This window comes from Magallana gigas, chromosome 8, assembly GCF_963853765.1.
Source record: "Magallana gigas chromosome 8, xbMagGiga1.1, whole genome shotgun sequence".
In the NCBI taxonomy this organism is placed as follows: Eukaryota; Metazoa; Mollusca; class Bivalvia; order Ostreida; family Ostreidae; genus Magallana; species Magallana gigas.
Window position 1 is genome coordinate 44,233,700 of NC_088860.1, and position 19,262 is coordinate 44,252,961.

The 19,262-nt window shown below is 32.2% G+C and overlaps 1 protein-coding gene across 3 annotated transcripts in view; it reads left to right on the plus strand.

Moving 5' to 3' along the window:
* LOC105320243 (uncharacterized) overlaps nucleotides 1–19,262 on the plus strand; it is a 149,318-nt gene that overhangs the window by 120,910 nt on the left and 9,146 nt on the right. For all 3 annotated transcript variants that reach the window (XM_066068911.1, XM_066068912.1, XM_066068913.1), the window contains one exon: nucleotides 12,866–13,435. In XM_066068911.1, the coding sequence (XP_065924983.1) occupies nucleotides 12,866–13,435 (570 nt within the window). The remainder of the gene's footprint in view (nucleotides 1–12,865; nucleotides 13,436–19,262) is intronic.

The following is a 19,262-nucleotide window of genomic DNA, read 5'->3' on the forward strand; positions in this document are numbered from 1 at the left end:
GAAATATGATATTCTTAGGGGAATAAATCTCTATATTTCCCTAACCATCATGCAATAAATGTATATTGTCATCACGGAGCATGGCAATTATCAAAACATGACGTCAAAATGACCCATGCACAATTTATTGAAATACCCCATCTTTATATCATGCCTAGTCTTTCGCGCAGTTACCCTGTATTAAAACCATTACCTGTCTGTAAACTTTTCGCATTTTCAACATCTTCTCTAGAACTACGGGGCCAACTTCAGCCAAACTTGGCACACAGCTTAGGCAAAGACGATTAAAAGTTGTTAAAATTAAGGACCATGCCTTTTTTCAATGGGAGATAATAAGAAATAATTTTTTTTAAACTGAAATCTTTAAAAATCTTCTTCTCAGAAATCAATTGGCCAGAAAAGCTGAAACTTGTGTGTAAGAATCCTTATATAGTGAAGATTCCAAGTTGTGAAAAAACATGACACCCAGGGGTGAGTGGGGCCAAAATGGGGGTCAAACCTTTACATAAGAATATGTAGAGTAAATTTAATCAGTGAAAGCTGACACTTATGTAAATGCATTCTCATTTAATGAATATTCAAAGTTGTGAAAATCATGACCCTCGGGGGTAGAGTGAGGCCACAAGGGAGGGGGGGGTGAACATAACATAGAGAGAGAGAGAGAGAGATGAGAGAAAACAATCTTTAAAAATCCTATTTTCAGAAACTAAACCAGCCAGTGTAGAAGCATTCTCGGGTAGTAAAAATTCATAGTTGTAAAAATCAGAACGGGGTAGGGTGGGACCACAACGGGGGTGGGGGGGGGGTCGAATTTTTACATGGGAATATATAGAGAAAATCTTTAAAAATCTTCTTAAAACCATTTGGGCAGGAAAACTTAAAATTATGTGGAAGTTTTCTCAGATAGTGTAGAATCAAGTTTGTTCAAATCATGATCCCCGGGGTATGATGGGCCATATTGGGGGGGGGGGGGGTCAAATTCTTACATAGGAAAGATATAAAGAAAAATCTTTAAAAATCATCTGAACAAGTATTCAGTCCAGAAAGCTGTAATTTGTTAAAGCACATGTTGTGCAGATTAAAGGGTGATCAAACCATAATTCCCTAGAGAAAAGTGAGGGGGGGGGGGGGGAGGTTATGTAGGAAAAGACAAAAATATTCTTACAGATACTGACACAACAAAAGGGGCTTGGTATTTACCATAAAAATATGTGGATTAAAATCGGAAGATAAAAATTTAAAATATAAATTAATTTTTTTTAGTAAGATATACTGTTATTTGTTATCAAGGTATTTTGATTTTGAGACTGCAATGCTAATTTGATTCAGAGTTAATGCTATTGTCGCTCATGTGGGCGATGTGGCCCCTGGGCCTCTTGTTTAGGGAGGGGAGGGGCATAATTTAACATACATGAAGTATGACAATACAATTATTAAGTATTTATGCACACTACTTCATTGTAAAAAAAATTCAAATCGTCATCTTTTTCATGAGACACATATTTTTCTTTCTAGTGGAATTTGACAGAAGATAAGGTGTTAATATCTTTCTACAATGTAATTCAGTTTTGTTACCACGGCTTTTGACATATTTAAAATAATCTTATTTCTTTTTAAGCACGGTAGCAAAAACATCAAGAATTTTGTTTTAATAACCCTTTTTTTCAAAAAATAATATTTTACAATTATACCCGTATCAATATTAAATGGTATAAGAATTAGAATGGAAAAGATAAACATTTTAAGTACAAAACAAACTTGTTGGTGCTTATTAGCACCATTCACAATCTTTTTATAAGCGCCATTATGTAATGAAGCTCTTAATTTTTATTCTTTTAAATTTTAGTCTGAGATCTGTCGTCTGTCGATCGTTTTATTGTGTATACATTGGATTATTAATGAAGCAGATCTGAGGTGCATATGTTCAATAATCGTGCTATTAAAGGGACTTGGACACGATTTGAGATCAATAATTTTCATTTTAATTTTTATCTATAAAAGGTTTTACTGGTGCATTTTAAATGATTGACCAGAATATTAAATGTTAAAGTCAAGTTACAAGCGAGATACAGAGGTAAGATTTGATAGTTATGTAAACAAAGATCGAGTCTTATAGTTGTTTACTAAAAATGTAATGTACAGAAATGCCATTTCTTATACAAAATGACATGTAAAAAACAATTTAAATTAATTCAATATCTTCATATATACTATTATTATCAAAAGAAAGTTACCTTTGATTGAAACTTACACAAATACAACACAGATGCAAAAAATTACAATATTCGAGGTTTATTTCCAAAACAAAGAATTATGAACTCTGTATCTTGCTTATACATGTAACTTGATATTTGAGTTTCAAATTTTGACATAGCATTATAAACTTCTATATTTATTAGTATAAACATTGAAAATAGAAAAACCAAATTTGAAAATTTTAAGTCAAATTGTGTCCAAGTCCCTTTAACAGAATAGCACAGATTACATGTAAGATTGTACTGAATCAATGTAAGAAAAATCGGAAAAATTCAATTCTTTAAAAAAGGAGATTTATAAAGATGCATGCCCACGGGATTTGGAAATTAGATTAGAGGCTATTTAGATGGATAATTTTAGGCAAAAAATTGATGACTAGTATACGTTGTATACAAATGATGACTAGGTCTTGGGTTGCTAGTTTACTTGTATCCTACTCGTGTTATAAAACCTTTGTTTTTTTAACGGATGATGCTTTATCAAATACTTTCGACCAGAACCATTTTTGAAACAGCCCTTTTTAGCTCACCTGAGCTGAAAGCTCAAGTGAGCTATTCTGATCACTTTTTGTCAGTCGTCCGTCTGTCCGTTCGTCCGTCCGTCCGTCTGTCCGTCTGTCTGTCCGTCTGTAAACTTTTTACATTTTGAACTTCTTCTCTAAAACCGCTTATCCAATTTCAACCAAATTTGGCACAAAGCATCCTTATGGGAGGGCGAATATAAATTGCAGAAATAAAAGTCCGATCTGTATTCAAAGCGGAGAAAACCTTGAAACTGTAGAAAAAGGGGGGTGCATTTTTAAAAATCTTCTTCTCAAGAACTACTGATTCCAATTCAACGTAGTTTAGCATAAATTATCCTTATGGGAAGGAAAATATAAATTGCAAAAATTAAGGTCTAATTCTGTTTCAAATCTGAGTTATTACGAAAATAATAATAAAGGAAAGGCGTGTTTCAATCAAGTCAATAGCCTCGGATTCGGCATCCGGTAAAATGGGTAGACAAGACTTGGCCTGGGCAAAACAAAAGATAAGCAGTTATTAATCTGCCAATCTCATTAAAATTTCAGGATATTTGATGGACCAGTATATTTGTATTTGCTGTAAATATTGCTGCAAAATAATGCGTGTTTGGAATTGACGATTGCCGATCTGCCCCGGCTTTTATTTTGCCACGGCCCGGTTTTGCTTACCCATTTTACCAAGACTCGTATTCCATATTTCTTAAACGAGGTTCTTTGTTTAAAGCAGCCATGACATTATACGAAAAAGGGTCGATCTGACTATGATGAATTTGCTTGTTGTGCAACAGTTCGCGTATGAAGGGAAATTTTTGAAACATGAAAAATATATTGGTGCCGATTTTGTGAAGTAAATTGAGGCTAAATATTTCAATGCGTTGACAGTTTTCACACATGACGTTGATGTTAGCTTGTTCTGATTTTCGTTTCGTTTTCATTATTTATGCTTTGTAACCTGGAAACTGTCGTCTGTATTTCGTGATTTTTACGTATCAAATCAAACAGAGACTTCGGTAAATCAAACAGTTACGTTAACTGTTTACCTGCGCAAATTAAGCAAAATCTGATGTAGGAGTACTGAAATACAATTCATTCTATCGGTAATTCGGCATTACTTTTTGCGTAATGGTAGATTAATGCAATAGGTTTTTGTTAAGATGCTCGGCATTTTCTCTAGTTTATTCAGTTTAAATAGAGTTTGATATCGTTTACGGAAATATGTAGGTATATACATGTATATATATGATTCATTTCGAAAAAATAAATTGTGTTCTTTATTTGTTATACATGTAGTGCATGTTTCTTGTGTTTAATTGTTAACAATTTCTATTTACTAACCATTTTTGAGTGTTTGCTTCGAATTATAAGCAAGATACAGAGAATTGCTAGCAATTCTATGTTTGTACACAGATCTTAAAAGCTAAAGATTAAATCAAAGTACTGATAGTACTGAAAAGCGCTAACCCAGCTTCTGTATGTCAGCTTCTGTATACGCACTATATTTCCTCATCACTGCATGACAGTCCCTGCAATGATGTATGTAAGCCCCGTACATTAATTTCACAATAACCCGTAAATTAGATTCACAATAGCCCGTGCAGTTATGTGCATAAACCTCTGAAACTGGTTCCCTAACCAGTTTAAATGATGTATACTTTTGCTTAGAGGGGGCGGTTATTCGATGCACCGGAAGTTGAAGTCTAACGACAATAAAGGGCTGAGCTATGCTTAGCGCTTTAAAAAGTAAAATAATTGTCAATATTTATTACGAAAATTTTCAAAATCTGTTCTTCCAGAAACCAACTTATTGAATTGTAAACTTAACCTTTTTAGCTCACCTGAGAATGGGGCCACAATGGGGGGTCGAAGTTTAACAAATGAATATATAGAGTAAATCTTTAGAAATCCTCTTCTCAGAAACTAATCGGCCAGGAAAGCTGAAACTTGTGTGGAAGCATCCTCAGGTAGTGTAGATTCAAAGATGTGAAAATCATGACCCCTAGGGATAGGGTGGGGCCACAATGGAGGGTCGAAGTTTAACATATGAATATAAAAAGTAAATCTTTAAAAAATCTTCTTCTCAGAAACTAATTGGCCAGAAAAGCTGACACTTGTGTGGATGCATCCTTATGTAGTGAAGATTCAAATTTGTGAAAATCATGACCCCCGGGGGTAGGTTTGGGCCACAATGGGAGATCGACGTTTTACATAGGAATATACACAGTTAATCTTTAAAAATCTTCTTCTCAGAAACTAATCAGCCAGGAAAGCTGACACTTGTGTGGATGCATCCTCAGGTAGTGTAAATTCAAAGTTGTAAAAATCATGACCCCCGGGGGTAGGGTTGGGCCACAATGGGGGATCGAAGTTTAACATAGGAATATATAGGATAAATCTTTAAAAATCTTCTTCTCAGTAACTAATTCGAAGGCAAAACTGGAACTTGTGTGGAAGCATCCTCAGGTAGTGAAGATTCAAAGTTGTGAAAATCATGACCCCTGGGGTAGGTTGGGGCCACAATGGGGGATTGAAGTTAAACATATGATTATATACAGTAAATCTTTAAAAATCTTCTTCTCAGAAACTAATTAGCCAGGAAAGCTAAAACTTGTGTGGAAGCATCCTCAGTTAGTGTAGATTCAAATTTGTGAAAAGCATGACCCCTGGGGGTAGGTTTGGGCCACGATGGGAGGTCGATGTTTTACATAGGAATAAACAGAGTCATCTTTAAAAATTTTCTTCTTAGAAACTAATCAGCCAGGAAAGCTGGAACTTTTGTGAAAGCAAGCATCCTCAGGTAGTGTAGATTCAAAGTTGTGAAAATAATGATCCCCAGGGGTAGGGTGGGGCCACAATGGGGGGGGGGGTCAAAGTTTAACAAAGGAATTTATAGGGTAAATCTTTAAAAATCTTCTCAGAAACTAAGCAGCCAGATGATTCTTTATAATTGTTAAGACTTTGGCCTCAGGACAATTCTTTGGCCTCACGAGAAGGTTGAGAGTTTACTGTACGTTTATATCCCATAAATAAACTATTGTTAGGGATCTTTTTGAGAACTGCAATACTCAACACATGATATGACTATAAAATCAACCTGTTAGAAAAGGGACTAATGATTATAAACATTAGAATATCCAGGGGAAAATGGATTTTATTTATACAGGATTTACATGAATTATTGTATATTGTCCAGATAGTTTGTATTATGACTCCATTGAGCTGATTTTATCATACCTATTGTTCCTCAGGTGAGCGATGTGGCCCATGGGCCTCTTGTTTATTTCTCTTACCAAAAGTATTGATTTTAAATGGATTTCTGTCTAGATTTCAATTTTAAAAATGAAGGAAAAAATGTTATTAAAAATATAAATCGTGTTAAAAAGTTAATCCTGGCGACGCAACAAAATAAATGTTTCGTAATGTTTTTATTCAAAAAAACTGTCCGAAAAAAAATCTTTTTAAGGCTTTTTCTTTACTACCATTAAGCATCCCGTATAAATAGTTTTAACTTTGAGACAAAAGTATTTATTTTATGAAACAACATGCACATGTTTTTAGCTGAAAGCACGAGTGATCTATTCTGATCACATTTTGTCCGTCGTCCGTCTGTCTGTCCGTCTGTAAACTTTTTACATTTTGAACTTCTTCTCTAAAACCGCTTATTTAATTTCAACCAAATGCGGCACAAAACATCCTTATGGGAGGGAGGGCGAATATAAATTGCAGAAATAAAAGTCCGATCTGTATTTAAAGCGGAGAAAACCTTGAAACTGTAGAAAAAGGGGGGTGCATTTTTTAAAATCTTCTTCTAAAGAACTACTGAGTCCAATTCAACGTAGTTTAGCATAAATTATCCTTATGGGAAGAAAAATATAAATTGCAAAAATTAAGAGATAATTCTGTTTCAAATCTGAGTTATTACGAAAATAATAATAAAGGAAAGGCGTGTTTCATTCAGTTTAATAGCTTCAGGTTCGGCATCCGGTAAAATGGGTAGGCAAGACTTTGCCTGGGCAAAACAAAAAATTGGCAGTTATTAATCTGCCAATCTTATTAAAATTTCAGGATATTTGATGGACCAGTATATTTGTATTCGCTGTAAATATTGCTGCAAAATGATGCGTATTTGGAATTGACGATTGCCGATCTGCCCCGGCTTTTATTTTGCCACGGCCCGGGTTTGTATACCCATTTACCAAGACTCGTATTCCATACTTCTAAAACGAGGTTCTTTGTTTAAAGCAGCCATGACATTATACGAAAAAGGGTCGATCTGACTATGATGAATTTGCTTGTTGTGCAACAGTTCGCGTATGAAGGGAAATTTTTGAAACATGCAAAATATATTGGAACCGATTTTGTGAAGTAAATTGAGGCTAAATATTTCAATGCGTTGACATTTTTCACACATGACGTTGGTGTTAGCTTGTTCTGATTTTCGTTTCGTTTTCATTATTTATGCTTTGTAACCTGGGAACTATCGTCTGTATTTCGTGATTTTTACGTATCAAATGAAACGGAGACTTCGGTAAATCAAACAGTTAACTGTTTACCTGCGCTAATTAAGCAAAATCTGATGTATCAAAAAAGTACTGAAATACAATTCATTTAATTCGGCATTATCTTTTGCGTAATGGTAGATTAATGCAATAAGTTTTTTTTAGATGCTCGGCATTTTCTGGAGTTTATTCAGTTTAAATAGAGTTTGATACCGCTGACGGAAATATGTAGGTATATATATATAGTATATATATATGATTCATTTCGAAAAAAAAAATTACGTTCTTTATTTGTTATAGTGCATGTTTCTTGTGTTTAATTGTTTACAATTTCTATTTACTAACCATAATTGAGTGTTAAGATTCGAATTATAAGCAAGATACAGAGATTTGCTCACAATTCTATGTTTGTACACAGATCTTAAAAACTGAAGATTAAAAAAGTAAAAAATTTGTCAATATTTTTAAAGAAAATTTCTCAAAGTCTGTTCTTCCAGAAACCAACTTTAACACCTTATTGTACATGTATTGTAAACTTAAACTTTTTTCGTCATTATTACTCCTACTGTACATGTGATCCTTGACTGTGTTTGTGTACGTTTGTATAAACTGGTTTTGAACCTTAAATACCAGTGAACTGGTCTTGAGTGAATAAGAGAATTGAAAATCTTAGGCCATTCTTTTTTTCCATTTTAAATGCTGAATAGGAAATACTAAGTTAAAAATCTTAAGCTGAATGTAATAAACTCATGTGAACAAAATATGACTCAAACCTAGGCGAACTGTGAGCTCTATATCTTGCTTATAATTCTACGATTGACGCTGAAATTTTGGTTGAACATTAGAAATTCTATATAAATTAAAGTATGTTAAATACTTGTACAAACAAAACGGATGATATTCTGTATATACCTACTCTTTAGGGCCCCCTCTTTATACAATAAATAATGTGAAATCTACATCAATTTTGATAGTTTTTCAGACACGAGTAAATAAAAACGACACCTTTAAAACAGTTTCCATAGTTCTGACACATTTCTGTTGCGGGGATAAAGTAATTATTGCTATTCCCAAGTAAATATCACAGCGGAAATTTATCCTGGTTTGTACGCGAGGTAAATAACAGTCATTTTATTATAATGGAGAAGACAAATTAAATTTTTGAACGTTTTTAATTTGAGGAATTGAGCACATTGAGGTACAAGTTACTTTTTCACATCTATACATGTAGGATTTTTTAAACAAAAAACAACAACTATTTTTTTTTAAAAATACAATAACTAGTTAGTAGTTGATGAAAAAAATGTACCTATATGCTCTCATATATTTTGATCGCTTTACAAAGTATGGGGGGGGAACGAAAATATAGGGAATTGGAAGTTAACAACTTAACAGTGTACCCCTACCAAATGTTTAGTTTTATATCTTGCGTGGGATTTTCTTATACTGGTAAAAAATAGTATTTCATGAAGGTACAATGTCAAAGATTACGTGTATGCAAAAATAAGTGTAAAATTGGAATACTTTACAATATTTATTTTTTGTTATTCTACCGAGGGACCATATGGCACAATATCTTTTAAACGCCTATTGTTGCTCAGGTGAGCGATGTGGCCCCATGGGCCTCTTGTTGTTTGATTGCATATCAAACTAAAGAGCATACACAAGTTTGCTCATTTCAATAAACTTGACTTTTTAAGCCTCAGTATTTCCGTTTAATTAATAAGCTCCAATTAAGATTTAGAATTTAAAAACTATTTTTAAGGTATACTTATGTGATTCGTAACATTTAAAAAGCTTTATTAATCTTAAAAAACCTTTTAAATTTTATTGCACAATATTAATGTCAAAATAACCATAAAACATAGGTTTGTATCGTCGATAAGATTTAAAGATTCAATTTGGGTCATTTTCAGGGCGGTCTTAAGAGCTTTATATAAATCAGACTGTATAAGATAAATACAACATCTATGATTGTGTAATTCTATATTTGTTATATCCAACAGGTTTGGGGTCAATTACGTGGAAATGTAATTAAATACTTTCAAATACATCAATAAGTTTGTCAATTACTTACAATTACAATTACATTGATTTTTTTCAAATGTAATTAATTACTTTCAATTACTTTGACAAATGTAATTAAATACATTTCAATTACTTTTTAATTTCTTAAGAAAAAATAAATGTATAAACAGTATTGAAACACACAAAACTTTTTATGGTAATGTCTTTAAAGTTTTGTGGTCATTTTAATCATTGTTTTTAGATTTTGCTTTAAAATTCATATTTTAAAATGAATTATATAAACATAACAATCGGTACTAAGTCCAGTGTCATCGGGTTCATGTTTGGTTCTGAACAAGATTTTTTATGCTTAATTTTTATGCAATACATTTTTTCTTGTGTATGGGAGGACTGAAGACCTGAACAAATCAGACTTTTTCGAGAGTGTCATGTTGTATAAACACATCAACATAATGAGACACTTAATTAGTGTATAAACACAAGCCCATTTAAAACAGGTGTGCAATCTAAACATTATTACATGTATTAAGTTTGTCATTATCCTGTTAACCTTATAAACATTTACAAGCAAACAATTGTTCCCATTTACTTGTACTGATAAAATGTACTGCTTAAAGTCAATAAAGAACTGAAATGAATATGACTTTTTTTCAACTTTTAACTTGAAAAAAAGTAATTGAAATGTATTTGAAAAGTAATTGAAAATACATTAAATTTTTGGGAATGTATTTAAGTACATTCAATTACTTGTAATTGAAGGGAGATTCAATTAAAAATAACTTCCAATTACTTTAAAAAATTGGAATTAAGGATATGTGAACCTGAAATGAAACTAATTGAATAATTGAAAAAAAATGTTTAAACAAACTCTTATCGATTCGCTTTTGTCAAAAAATACATTTGAAGCAGATGTAAATGAGTTTGTTTCCATGGCAACGACCTTCAAACTTACCCATGTTCAAAAAATTAGAACGAGGAAAAAAAACTGAAATGCAAATTAAAAATGTCATAAAATTCATATTTTAAAATTAACTAGAAAATTTTTCTTAAAAAGGTTAATTAAATTCTTTATTTATTTGAAAATAGATTATTGGAATTACTTTTATTTAATCCGCTATTTTAGTTTGAATTTCTTCTGACCAATAAAAAATTAATATTTTTTGACGCGACCAGAGCTTGAAAAATTGCAAAAAAATACTTCCTATACTTAGACTCTTATTTGTTAAATGTTATTATGAAGAAATTATAAAAAGCAACAGATTAATAATAAATTATTGGCATGTTGGTGACTTACAAAAAAAAGATAATAACTTCTGAATTTCCTCTGACCTACATTTAGATAAATGAAAGTCAATACTGCCAAAATGATTGTATTTTTAAAGAGCAAACATATAAAGAGAAGAGGATTCTTTCATATAACATTTTTTTCACTTCCAATGTACACTGAAGAGTTTATTATAATGGTAATTAACAAACTGATTGCCATAGTTGTGCATCTCATTTTATCAAGAAACTCTGGTTTCTGTACACAGAAAAGAAAACATGCAGGAAAACTTTAATACACACAATTTTTACTTAGCCTTTATTGAAAGATTTTAAAATATCATCAAACCAAAATAAAAGAGGTTTCTTAAAAAATCATATACTGACTGTAATTAATTTGAATATCCTCTATAATCTTTAAAAGTTTTGTCCGATTTGCAAGGTATTGCATTAAAATGGTTGTTGGAAAAAAGGAGAATCTTTCAAATGAATACAGGTATGAAATGAAATTTAATACTTAATCATGATAAATCTTTAAATCATATCATCTGATTGGACTAAAAAACACCGCAAATTCTGAAATGTTTTATGATTTGTCCTTTTGTGTATACATGTATGCAATCCTATAATTCCTATATGTTGAACTTTGAACCCTTCATTGGTCCCCATATTGGTCTTGATGCTATTTATAATGTATGATTTAGACTTTATCAGAATGATTGTGCAGGGTAATATATAACATGGTTCAGCCTCAATTTGAACTAAAAAAATAGAAAATATGGAAGGCCACACCAACTAAATTTCTTTTTCGTCGTATCCTGCACGCCCGTGTTTAAATGAAACTTTACAAATCACATTATTATGTACCGCCTTAAAATTTCGGCTACAAAAATTAAAAATCATATTATTTAATCGCTCGCCCGCTCGTACACTTTTCCACTTAATGTCATACGAGCAAGAAATTATCTTGGGGTTGCCTAACTAGGATATGATAATTTTTCATGTAAAAAGGATAAAAATATAGATAAGGTATCTATACCGGTATAATTAAACATAATTATATACATAAGACATATATTTTAAAAATTAGTTATTCGACATGAACAGTAAACAATATATAGCCAAATGTTACAAACTTCATTACTGCACTTCATCAGTATAAACCACTTTTGATATCTATCAATTTTATTTCTTATAGCATATACATGTATCATAATATATATTCTTTTACAATAATAATTCTTAATTGTATGCATTATATGTCCAAATTATTCATGTCTTTTGGAGTTTAAGAAATGGTTTTCAAATCCAAGTAAATGTAATAAATCATAAATGCAAATTGGTAGATTATCACTGGTTTTGTCCAGCTTCCTATTTCAGGATATGTTGTGTTGCTTATTAATTGTCTTAATATTATATTATAAATGTTCAAATAAATATTGTCAACCTTAAATTACCAAATAAATGATCCAAGTCATCAATCGGGAAAGGCTTTATCAGGATGAACATAAGAGGAACAATCATCTGATTATCAGCACTTCTCTTCACCACTCATGGTTTCAGTTCCTAACATTAGTCCGCATTGTGTCTTTCATTAGGAATGACCGCGTTAACACATACCAATGATGTTCTAATCTCTTGGTGGTTTAAAAAATTTGTTTAAAAAATGATATAACTGGTACTATTACTTATAACATATAAGAAGGACTCGTATGAAAGAAAAATAAACTTCATATGGGCATGTTATGCAAGTGTATGCAACATAGACAGAACCTTATATAAATAGATTATTCTATATAAAAATTTGAAACTTGTCAACATTTTATTCTAATCTTGAAAATGTAAATAAATGTTACTTAACTTGACAATTTCAAATCTTATAACTGTGTGTATTTACAAATCTTATGTTTACATGATTTTAAATTATGGGAAAAAAATAAGTATTTGTAACAATAATAAACACATCGCGTAAAATCTCAACAGATAAATCAAGATATACTATTTTTTCTTTGAATTGTTCTTTGATTTTTACAGTTAAATAAAAGTGAAAATATATATATATATATATATATATATATATATATATATATATATATATATATATATATATATATATATATATATATATATATATATAGCATACCTTTTAAGTTAAGTTATTATAAATTTAACTGTGATATATCCAAGGTTTTAGCATTTGTTATAACTTACATGTATCTTGAAACTTAATTGTATCAGAAAACCCACATGCATCAGTAAAAGTTAATGAAATCTCTCACGAGGCAATATTTTCTTTCAGATAAATATTGTCAGCTCCCTGCATTGGTTTGCTGCATGGGTTTTGCTAAAGGAGTTCAACGATATTTGAAGGATCATCCGAATTCTGATCTCAACATATACTATGTTGATAATAACCCAATTACAACGAATCTTCTAAAAAGATGTTTTAAGCAAGATGTAAACTGGGAGTACACAGCTGACAATGAGCATTCAATATTTTTCTTACATTGCAAGTTTCAAGTTCATGTCAGGAAAGGTGATGTCTTCAATTCCAAAGCGCATGCAATAGCTGCTTCACAGGATCCAGACATGAAAAACGAAAGATTTGTTGCAAAACATCTCTACAAAATGAATGATACTGCATATAAAATAGAACTAAGAGGGAGAAAATTGTTTTCAAAGCCGATTATTACGACTGCACCACGCCAGTGTTCTTTTATGCAAGTCATTCATTTCGTCTCACCAAATTGGAGAAATGTAAACAGCAGGAGGAGTGAGCAACTAAAAAAACATTTTGAGTCAATTCAAACATTGCTTAATTTTGCTTCACGGGAAATTGCTTCTGTTGCCATTCCATTATCGGGAGGACGTAAGTATACTATAACTTTTTCATCACAAACTAAATCCTTTCAAAAGTTCAGTTATATTTGCGCCTCTGTTTCTTTATAAGTAACTAGACTTTGACCTGTGCGTGCACGGGTTGACATTGCATATGATATCGGACATTACGAAATAGATACATTAACACACCGTATATTGTTGACATTTATATAACCATGCTGTAAGCCTACAATAATGCTATTAATTTCACTACATTCTGCTTAGTTAGAATAATCTAACTGTGTCTCGGAATCTAACTGTGTCTTGGTACAGGCCATCGCCACAGTTAAAATGACTCCCATATACCAGTAATGTAGCAATAAATTGCAGAATCGCTCCGAAACGATTTTTAGAAAATTAATAAAGCTGCATTGAAATTAACAGTCAAATTATTCATAACAAATCATTTTAAGACTGTAAATATCTTTTATCTAAACATTGTTCTACTTGTTTCGAGTTTACACACCGCTTTGACATTCGAAACTCTCGGAAATTTTTCATTTAAATGCACCGAGTTACGAGTTATCTTCCGTATTTTCAATGAAAATTTGCATGCATTTGTAATATTTTGCAAATGTGATATTGTGGAAACGTAAAATAAAGAGCCTCCCGTGATTTAGCGTGTATGTAATGCGCATGCACAAGATTGTAAAATCCAAAACATCCAGATGATTTCCGGATTGTTTAAAGGAATTTTCGTTAATTATTAATTAGCGAAGCTTGATTTAGAAAAAATAAAACAAATTGGTAATCTTCAAGTACCAATTATGTTTAAAATGTAAAAAAAACAAAAGACAGTTCCCTTCCGATTTCTCGGTATTAATGCCCAAAAATTCGAGTTTATTATTTTAAAAAAGTAGTATAGATATCTGGTCTCAGTAAATCTGTTGATGAAGCGAAGTATAGACATGTTAGAAATATAGTAAAGAGAATAACTCTGTAAAATAAAAAATATTTCATAAGGTTTCGTGCTGTTGAGGTATCCGATGTACAATTGACCAAAAAATGATGCCTGGTAAGGTACATATTCTATGTACTCGTAGGGAAGGGTATGTAGTTTCTAAACAGATTTTATTCCCGCCAAATCACTATGGGGAAGTAACTCTAGCGCTGCAAATCACACACGGTAAAATACTACTTTTCTTTGACGAAAAACGGGGGTTTTCCTTGCTTAGTTTTGGGTCCTTTTACCCGACACATTCCCAATCCAAAAATTACCGATATTTTTCCATTTTTCCCAATCAAATGTCAATATATTTAAATATCAGATCATGTTCTGCTGGTATATTAAACGCAACTTAAACAGCTTCATTTCTTCATATTTGTTTATTACTAAGCTTAAATAATGGACCAAGTTGGGGCGACTTCATTGACACATTCGCTTTCCGTAACTTCGCCAGAATTTCCTCATCCTGTGCACTAATTTCAACCGATGTTATTTGCTTTTCTATTGATGATTTTTTATATTGGTAATTTATAATTAGTCAATAATTGTGCCAAATAAATGCTAAAACTATCATAAAATCGTAAATCGGTGGTTATTTACAAAATTAAACAGTTTCTCTCTATATAATGGTTGTAATTGGGCCTAAGGGTAGGACTAATACCCCCAAATGCAAATATCATTGCCATATTGCAAAGAATTATGTTATTGCATAATTGTCAATTAGCTTACATAATTAAGAAATATTTTATCTATAAAAGGTAAAAATGCATAAATTTAATTAATTTTTACAAATTGGAAAACTTTAAGAAATTTGGAAGAAAAAGTATTTTCTTTTAATCTTTGAATGTAAATGTATGTTGAATGTAAATTTAAAAATTTAGTTTAAAATCTGTATATATCATTATTACATCATAAAATAAATAAATAAAGTCTTCCAAACTCCTCACTAATTTCTTGGGGGGGGGGGGGGGGTAATAAAGTATAAAATTATGCCATAGGTTAGTCCTTGGTATTTTTTTGTAATTTTCCCAATCTGAACAGACTACGCGTTAATTGTCCCAATTCAACGGACCCTGGACCCAGTTTAAAAATAGTAGGAAAACCCTGTCATTAATAGTATTTTTCAAATAAAAATTGCCAACATATTTTAATAAAAATAAAAATTTGAAATAAATTGATTAGCTTTATCAATATCTGGGTTTTTTTTCTTTATTTACGGAAAATAAGAAAATTTTTAAACACAATACATGTAATTACAATAAACGTGTACAAGCATTTTACCCACGAAATCCTTATGCATTGTACTTTTTAAAAATAGTTAGTAGCAAATACGCAATTATACAAATGTTAGGTCCGAAACACTCTGTATGTATAATGAAATTAGGTATACAAAAAAAATGAACAAATCGAATAGGGCCATACAATTACCAGTTTACCCCAATTCAAGTTATGCACAGTCACAATATCTACGAAATCAATGATTAAAACGACCTACTCAGTATTTTTGGACGAAATACGTGACTTGTGCACAGCAAACTTTACTCTATAAGTTATGATTTTTTTCCTCACGTTATTGCAAAAGCGCGGTTTAAAATTAAGAAAAAATATATTGCTTGACTTTATGCAATAATTGTTTATTCCTTATTGTTTATTATGTTAGATAAAAAATAAAGCGACTTTTTGAAAATTTATTTCAAGCTCCGTAATCTACCGAGCTTATTTCGGAAAATCCCCAGCTCTCTGACTCAATTGTACATCCGATACCTTAATATTTCACCGCAATTACAATTCAAATCACAATTACCGCTTAGACACTGCTGGTCGGGCGACCATACAAGGCCAATTCTTTTCAAATGATGCATCTTAAGAATAAAAGGAACTTAGATTTTTAATTTCTTGACTTTTGCCCCACACAGGCCCTAGGGGCACGACAGTTCTTGCAAAAGTTGTCGTTTCAACCAAAACTTTTCTGCACATCTGGAAAAATCCTGAATTCAAAGTTATGAAGATCAGGAAACCTTCTACCGAATTGCAAATTTCATGTCAACGGGGTAGCGGTTTTGACACTAGGACGGGCTTAAGTTGTCATATAGTGTAAATGTATATAATGTTTTAAAATCTTATCTACTTCTGCTGATACTGTATAGAAACTGATAATATATTTAAAAACAATTAAACCCTCTACTAAAATAATAAATTTTATGTCCAGGAGGTAGGGCTTTTGACACTAGGGTTGGGGTAAAATAGTCATTTAATGTTGAAGTATATCATGTTAAAAATCTTCTTTACGTTGTACTAACAGTAAGTGACTTACTGTTTATTTAGAAAAATCATCGAGCTCTCTACCAAAAGTGTAAATTTCAGGTCCCAAGATGTTTTGTCTTTAGGACGGGGTCAAAATAGTCATAGAGTATTAATGTTTATAATGATTTAAATATTATTCTCTACTTCCACTGACACCGAATAGAAACTGTTTTTTAAATATGCTGATAAAGCTGAAATCTTTTCTTCAAATATGCTGACATATAAATGAATGCAAATTTAGTGAGGAAATTAAATCAATATTTTGTCCATTTAAATGCCGTGAAATACAGTAGCGATCAGACCCAACCTAGCAGAAAATTAACCCCCCAACTAAACATTGTTTCCTTTCTGGGTTTACTCTGATTTATTTCCGGGTTTACTTAAGTAGACCAGAATAAATCCAGATTGGACACAGAGAGTAAACTCGGTCAGAAGGATACCCCTGAAAGCAGACGCTAACTGTGTATTCAGAGTATACAAGGGGCAGGAATAACAGCCAGTAGGATGGTAAGATAAAAGATGGGTCTGCTTCACACTTCAGTGCGTACAGTTGACCTCAAGAACAATCTTCAAGAAAACCTAAAGTTTACCCCGAGTTTTCAAAATTTTCCAAAGCAAACCTAGAGTAAAACCCCAAGTAAACCCCAAAAGTAAACCCAGGGTTAAGTTGGGGTTTACTCTTGTATTGGGTTGGTTCTTATCGGTACTGTAATAAGAACTGCCAACGCTAACGCGTGGTCTGAAAAATATTTCATTGAAATCGGTCTCTAAGAGTGAGGAAAATATTATTTAGCGGACAATATGTGGATAAAAACTTAATAATAACATATTTACGATACATATTTAAAAAATTTCATTTAAATTCATATCCGCTAATTATTTTTCAAAAATTTACAAAGCAAAATTTTTCTTTGGAATGTTTTACGGTCTGTAGACATATGCCCCCCCCCCCCCCCCCCGGGTGAAACAACAAACCCTTTGGTAAAAATATGCTAAATAACAATAATTAAAACCCCTCAAAAGGAATATTTCTTTCACGGGGGGGGGGGGGGGGGAGAGAGATGTTTTAAAAAACATTTCCTTTTTTAGCTCACCTGAGCCAAAGGCTCAAGTGAGCTTTTCTGATCACAATTTGTCCGTTGTCTGTCGTCGTTGTCGTCGTCGTTGTAAACTTTTCACATTTTCATCTTCTTCTCAAGAACCACTGGGCAGATTTGGCACAAAGCACCACTAGGTGAAGGGGATTCAAGTTTGTTCAAATGAAGTGTCACGCCCTCTTTAAAGGGGAGATAATTGAGAATTATTGAATTTTGTTGGTATTTTTCAAAAATCTTCTTCTCAAAAACTATTTGGCCTGAAAAGCTTAAACGTGTGTGGAAGGATCATCAGGTATTGAAGATTCAAGTTTGTTCAAATCATGGTCCCCGGGGGTAAGGAGGTGCCACAAGAGGGGGATCAAGTTTTACATAGGAATATATAGAGAACAGCTTTAAAAATCTTCTTCTCAAAAACTTTTAGGCCAGGAAAGCTCAACTTTGAGTGGAAGCATCCTCAGATAGTGTAGATTCAAGTTTGTTCAAATCATGGTCCCCGGGGGTAGGGTTGGGCCACAATTTGGGGATCATGTTTTACATAGGAATATATAGAGAAAATCTTTAAAAATCATCCTCTAAAAAACTAATAGGCCAGGAAAGCTCAAATTAAAATGGAAGCATTCTCAGATAGTGTAGATTCAAGTTTGTTCAAATCATGGGCCCGGGGGTAGGGTGGGGCCACAATTTGGGAATCATGTTTTACATAGGAATATATAGAGAAAATCTTTGAAAATCTTCTTCTAAAAAACTATAAGGCCAGGAAAGCTCAAATTAAAAAGGAAGCATCCTCAGAAAGTGTAGATTCAATTTTGTTCAAATCATGATCCCCGGGGATAGGGTGGGGCCACAATTTGGGGATCAATTTATACATGGGAATATATAGAGAAAATCTTTAAAAATCTTCTTCTCAAAATCTAATAGACCAGAAAAGCTCAAATTAAAATGGAAACATCCTCGAGTAGTGTTGATTCAAATTTATTCATGGTCCCCGGGGGTAGGGCTGGGGCCACAATAGGGGGATTAATTTTTACATAGGAATATATAGAGAAAATCTTTTAAACAATTTCTTTTAAAAACTATTTGGCCAAGAAAGCTCAAATTGGCGTGAAACCATCCTCAGATAATGTAGATTTAAGTTTGTTTAAATCATGGTCCCTGGTGGTAGGGCGGGGCCACAATGGGGGATAAATTTTTATATATAGAGAAAATCTTTAAAAGTCTTCTTCTCAAAACTACTTGGCCAGGAAAGCCCAAATTTCAGTGGAAGCATCCCCAGATCATATAGATTCAAGTTTGTTAAAATAATAGTCCAGGGGTTGGGTGAGGCCACAATGGGGGATGAATTTTTACTTAGAAATATATAGAGAAAATCTTTTAAAATCTTCTTTGTAAAGACTATTTGGCCAGAAAAGCTTAAACTTGTGTAGAGGCATCCTCGGGTAGTGTAACTTTAAGTTTGCAAAATCACAGTC